The 6,000-nt window shown below is 48.1% G+C and overlaps 1 protein-coding gene across 1 annotated transcript in view; it reads right to left on the minus strand.

Moving 5' to 3' along the window:
* PRKG1 (protein kinase cGMP-dependent 1) overlaps positions 1-5,777 on the minus strand; it is a 523,150-nt gene extending 517,373 nt beyond the window's left edge. The window contains exon 1 of the mRNA XM_062001370.1: positions 5,485-5,777. Coding sequence (XP_061857354.1) covers positions 5,485-5,750 — 266 coding nt within the window. The 5' untranslated portion in view covers positions 5,751-5,777. The remainder of the gene's footprint in view (positions 1-5,484) is intronic.
* Between the last annotated feature and the right edge of the window lie 223 nt (positions 5,778-6,000).

Consider the following 6,000-nt stretch of genomic DNA (forward strand, 5'->3'; position numbering starts at 1 on the left):
AGGGAAGGGGGAGTGGTAACTTCAGCTCATTAAAAATTAAAAGAAGGGAAATGGTTTCAATTGATTAACCATAAACATTTGCTCCTCTCTCTCTCTCTAAAATCTTTCCGCTTACTTTACTGACCTCAGTCCTCCAGGGGGAACCCGATGAACTGTGCCATACCTCTTCCTTCAGTGCACAACCACCCACTCGTCTCCAAACTTCACTCAATATCCTTCACTGCTTCACATCACAAACTAAGTTGCTCCATCCAAACAATTAGAGAGGAGACTGACCAAGCAAAGAGTCTGGCTCCCATTTCAATTGCTCCCTTTGCAATATTTTCCAGTTCTCCCAAAAGTTTAAATAACACCCGGTCAAACTTCCCTCCTTCATATTTTCCTCTGTCTTTGGGCCAGCAGTGTGCTACCAGCACTGTAAGCAATAAGAGTTGCATCAATTCTTCCTACACCAATATAACTGAATCTAAGAAAATCCTTAGGATCCTTGGTGTCAGTCACCTAGGGACGAAGCAGCTGTCCCAATGCACCAGGAACACATGGGAGCAGGTCAGTAACGGGTAAATAAGAGAACATAGGCATTTCTTAGGGTAGTAACAAACACAGAGGACTCTGAGATAGCAAAACCTGTCTGCATTAACTATTTAAGGCATAGCTGTATAGCAGTATCTAATATAAGGTGAGCTATGGTCTCAAAACATCCTTTCCTTAGCTTAAAGACTGTCAACAAAACTGAAGTGTTAATATTTGAAGCAGGTTACACACTCGCTCCCCAGTAGTTAAAAAACAATGCAAACGCTCATCTTCCATCCTCCCAAGGTCTCAAGGGACAGTGGTTACAGGTACTGGGGAAGCAGTTAGGTTGTTTTTCACACGGAGGCTGAATGCAAGATCAATATTGCTTTAGTGGCTGGCAGATGATGAGATCATGTCTAAATTAATGCAACTCAGCCACCCTACTGGGAGCTGAGTTCCCAGAAAGAGGGCTGGCAGAGGAAGTAGCGCAGCCCTGGCTGCCCCTCGGAGGGAGAAACTCTCTTGCTTGCTTTGGGACAGTTGGAGCAAAGCATGGGTGAAGCTATCAACAGATCAGCCCTCCCCAGCTCCAGGGCTGGTAGAGACAGCCATGGTGGGTAAGCTGTAAGCCAAAACTGTGTTGCAAGGTAGGGAGAAGTGATGAAGAAGCACAAGGTCATGCAAGGGATCATGCAAGGCTCCTGCATCCCAAGCAGCATAGTCCAGCCTTAAGGATGACCTTGCCTTGAATTTTGGACTAGAGACCTCCCATAGCATCCAGTTCTTACCCTCTGCAGGGTCAGTCCTGGCCTGAGTGTACCCAAAGCCCAACTTTAGCAGCCATGAGAGTACTCGCTTTGGCAGTAAGATATACTAAAATTGGGACAATACAGAGAGGAGGCTGATCCTGCCATCAAACACCAGCTTATCACAAGCATTGGGGTCAGAAGCCACAAAGTTGAAAGCATCTGCTTCATCCACGGTATATTATAGACCACCTGAAGCTTAGACACTATAGGTAAACAAACAATCTCAGAACAGTATCTCCCAGCATCTCAGAGAACGTGGAAGAGGAGAAAATAATAGATTCATGTCGGGATTTTATCTGGAAAACTATCTACAGGACAATTGGACCAGGGCTGTGAAGCTAAAGACACAATACAGTCCAATACTTTGGCTTAAACGTTAGACCCCACTGCCATCTTGTGGTAAATCCTTCCCAAAAATAAAGTAAAAGAGGGGAAAACCTGTTAAAAAGTTGGGGACAAAGTTAGCTGGTGCAAGGAAGCGAGGATAAGTTATCTAGAACAAGGAGGGGAAATGCACTGCTTCTCTTTGATGATGTTGAGACATAATCTGTAGCGCCATGCCAGATACAAACCAATGGGGAAAAACAGAGACAGGATGGTCCAAACCAAATTTACACAGTTAAGGACACAATTACACACATAAAGTGTAATTGCTTGTACAGCTATGACTATTGCTTGTCACAGCTCTGGTATATTAACACCAGCAAAGATTCAGCCCATATTTCAAAATCTTTAACAATTTCCAAAGTAATTTAGCATCTCCCTTGTTCAAATAAGGCTCGTCAACCCCAATCAGCAGTATTAAGCTGGAATTAGATATTGCACTTCTAAATTAAAGAATGAACTCACTGAAATTTACCAAGAGGATGATTTAAAAGATGGGGATTAGGAGCTCATGTCAATAATTCAAACGGCATGAAGCATCTTCATACGCTGAAAACCTGCAGACTGGCACCCCTGAGGCTTTCAATAAGCACCTCACCGCAGTTTTGAAAATCCCCAAGGTCCGTATCCAGCTGTTAGTCCTAGCCAAGTGCTTTGAGTACACCTCAGCATTTACTTTTTGCATCATTTATCGTGTACAGTACTGGCGCTGTGGCAGAGCCTTTGCTTAGCAACTGGGGATCACTTCCCAGGAACCGCTTTCTGAGGCATTAGTAAAGTGCCTTGATTGCTGTATCATCCAGTCACGCTGCCAGCAACTCTCACCATGCTAGAAAAAACAACAATTATATTGCAATAAGCACCTCCCAGATGCAGTGTCAGCCAGCACTGAATCTGTGTATGATCCCAAACACTGACCACGTTGATAAAAACTCACTAAAGAAATGTAAATTACGGAATTTTTTGCAAGAAGTACATCTGTCTTCTCCACGTAAGTCTCTGCTAGCAGGAACAGATGAAGAAAACAACAGGGAATAATTATATTTTAGAAAACAGACACAATCTGGACACTCCCACTTTCTATTTTGAAAGAAAATCTGATTTATCTCATAATAGAGAATCCACCTGACTGTCTACACAGGAATGCTTTCTTCTATTTCATACAATTAAGTTATTTGGAGGAATAACAGCATAAAAAAAAACATGTCCAGACTAAAGGTAACCGGTCTTTCAATACCTCTCTGTTTTCATAGGCTTTTTTTTTTTTGATATTTGAAAGTCTTTACAACTTTGCCCTTGCTATACATTACAGGGGTGGGTTACAAGAGGCACAACACATTGCCAAACTCTATTTTCTGCTTTCGGCTGTGAGTTAACTCCTTTTTGAGTTTCTATCCTCCCGTTTACCAGTTTCAAACTTCTTGAGCATTTTAAATGTCAGTGTATGTTACAGACAAGCTTGCCCTAAATAAAATTAATTACACTGTTGATATTTATATTATTTATTTTCAGAGATGAAAAAGCATTTGAAAGTTCATCCTAAATAAAAACGTTTCTATGAGTACTAATTTGGAATGAATGCAAAAAAAACCCAGATGGGTTTAGACATCATATTGAAGGGTTTAGGATATGGAAGTTGTCTCTGAGTTTTAGAAAAGAGATATTGCCCATCTCCAACCTTTCAGGGACCTGAAGACTTGTGGGATGAACAGCTTAGATGATGCTGTCAGCTGTTGTTGCTAAAACACAGACAGGAGACTGTTAAAGGTCCATAAATGAATCCCATAAATAAATTAGCCAAAACACTGTCAGCAGTTTTTAGCTGCAAAAGCCAGAGAAACCCACAGAGGTATTACAGCGAGCTGGCACCAAACAGACCCACTTATACCTCTGGTCTGCACAAAAAACTGGGAAACATTGTCATCCTCTTGGCAGCGGCCAACTGCAGTAATGCCCTTTATCCCCCCACGCCCAGAATGCTGTAGCAGCAACCTGGAAGCACATCAGTGGCTCAGATGTGGCCCACGAAAACACACATTTATTTAACCCACTGGTGAGTATTAATTTGGGGGCAATAAGGGGGAAAAAGAGTCAGGTTGTGGGTGCAGTGTGTTTGGTACACTATGCAGCTGTCTGTCACTCTTCCAGCAATGAGACGGGAGAAGAGTTAAGTGGACCTTCATTAAAATCTGAGCGCAATCCCAAACTGGCTTGGTTACTATTGTCATGGCTACCAGGAGCAAGGCCAAGGTATGAGAAGATGCAGGGGAATGAAATGTCCATATGGAGGGCGATGGGAAACGCCCACAACCCCAGCAAGTTTTCCTGCACATCTAAACATCTCTGGGTGACGGGAACGATGTAGGACAGAGTAAATGACCTTCACAACATCATACGGACACAGCATTTTCTGGCCTGCCAGTCCACAGTGGGAACAGCAGGGAAAGTTTCAGGTGCAGATTGACCTTGTTAGAGCCGTGAGTGGGTTTAACACCTAAATAAGTTAACAAAATTAGGTGGGCACCACAGTCCATGCAAGGTCCCTGTTACAGCACATGCCAGATCACTGTCACCTTCCCCTGCTTGAGGCTTGGGACTCCAAAAGCAGCAAAAGAAAAAGTTGGACCCAGGTTTCTTCTCTGGCCGTAATACTCAGCCTCTTCTTCGGGCAGGGGGTATGAAGGGATGCCCTGACCGGGGGAAGGATGAACTGCAAGGCCAGCAGTCACACACCTTCCCAAGCACAGCACTGTGTTAATTTCATTAAATCACCTCATACAGTCAGGAAAAAGAACAGTAATTTTTAAAAAGCAGTCCAAAACCAAGCATTCCTTGTTTATCTTTAAACAAGTGACAGTCTCATTAGCAAAGGGCAGAGACAACCACAGAGGAAAGCGCAGGGAGCTGGGTCTGGGTGATAGCAAAGTACATTTTGTGAGAAGATCGAGGAGAACAGCAGGGTCCACACCCAGATACGCCCGGCTACAACAATTACTAATCAGGACTGCTTTTTCTGAAATAAATTGCTATGTATGGAAGAAATCAGACCAGCAATGGCTTCTGCCGAAGGGAGAGTGACCATGGGCTGCGTGCGCTGCAGCCACACGGAACTCCATGTGCTCCTACAGCGACTTCCCTGTCCAAATCAAAATCCCCCGGGAGCCAGAGCAGCACGGCTCCCACGTTTTCACACAGTGGATTAAGTCACTTGGGGTCCCCATGAGCCCACGTTCAAACGCAAACCCCCTGCCCTGGGTGCCCGACACTGGCACTGCGGGAGGCAAAGCACCGGTGTAAAGGCCGCGGGTGGAGGAGCGTGGGCTTTACTTTTCTGGGGAACGCGTTGGGAGAGTGGGGTGAAGAACGGAGAGTCAGGGGTGAGAAAGCAGCACCTGCCCTGGGGAGAGGGTGGGCGGTGGGTACTGCCTTCCCATTTCCCGAGCTTATCGGGCAGCGACCAAACAACTTCCCCGGCGCTGGGAAAAGTTTGCGGCGCGTCAGGGGAGGCTCGGCCGCCTCCCGGCCCGCCGGGTCCTGCCAGACCCACTCCCGCGCCCGAGCATCCGCCCGGGGAGCCGCCGCCGAGCCCGGCACGGGCTCTCTGATCCCCGCTAATGCATCCGGCGCTTCCTCCAACTTCCCCCGGCACGATCGATGCCGCTTCTGCGCGGGCCCGAGAAGGGGGGAAGCAGCGTCCCGCCGCCTCTCTCTCTCCCGGACATCCCACTCGGGAAGAGGTTTTGTGCAGGTTGTGGGGGGGATAACTCATCCCTACCTCTCGGCCTTGGTGAACTTGCGGAAAGCCTGGCGGAGGTCGTGGAAAGAGCGGTAGGTCTGCGGCTCTGCCGAGATGCCCTGAGCCCGGGTGGTGCGGGGCCCGATGTGCGGGCTGGGGGCTGGCAGCACCGACTGGCATTTGTGCAGCCGCCGGCGCAGCTCCTGGATCTCCTCGTCCTTCTCCCCCAAGCGCCGCTCCAGCTCCTTGATCCGCTCTTCTTTCAGCAGCAGCAGCTTAGTGAAATCCCCTTCCAGCTCGGTCATTTTGGGGGTACACACACAAATCCACACCCCCCCTCCCCCCAGCCCCCAGCTCTACCGCCGAGGCTGTCCTGGGTCGGGGCGGGCAGTTCTCATGTACAGCAGCGGCCGGATCCGCTCCTCGGGAGGGGGAGAGAGGCGGGGGGGAAGGGGGGCGGCGGCTCCTGCCCGCCCCGGGTCAGGTCAGCGGCCCCGGCATCCCCAAACGCTGCCCGGCGCTCCGTGGCAGCCGGCAAGCGGGAAACTGGGAGCG

Source organism: Colius striatus, chromosome 8 (assembly GCF_028858725.1).
Source record: "Colius striatus isolate bColStr4 chromosome 8, bColStr4.1.hap1, whole genome shotgun sequence".
Lineage (NCBI taxonomy): Eukaryota > Metazoa > Chordata > Aves > Coliiformes > Coliidae > Colius > Colius striatus.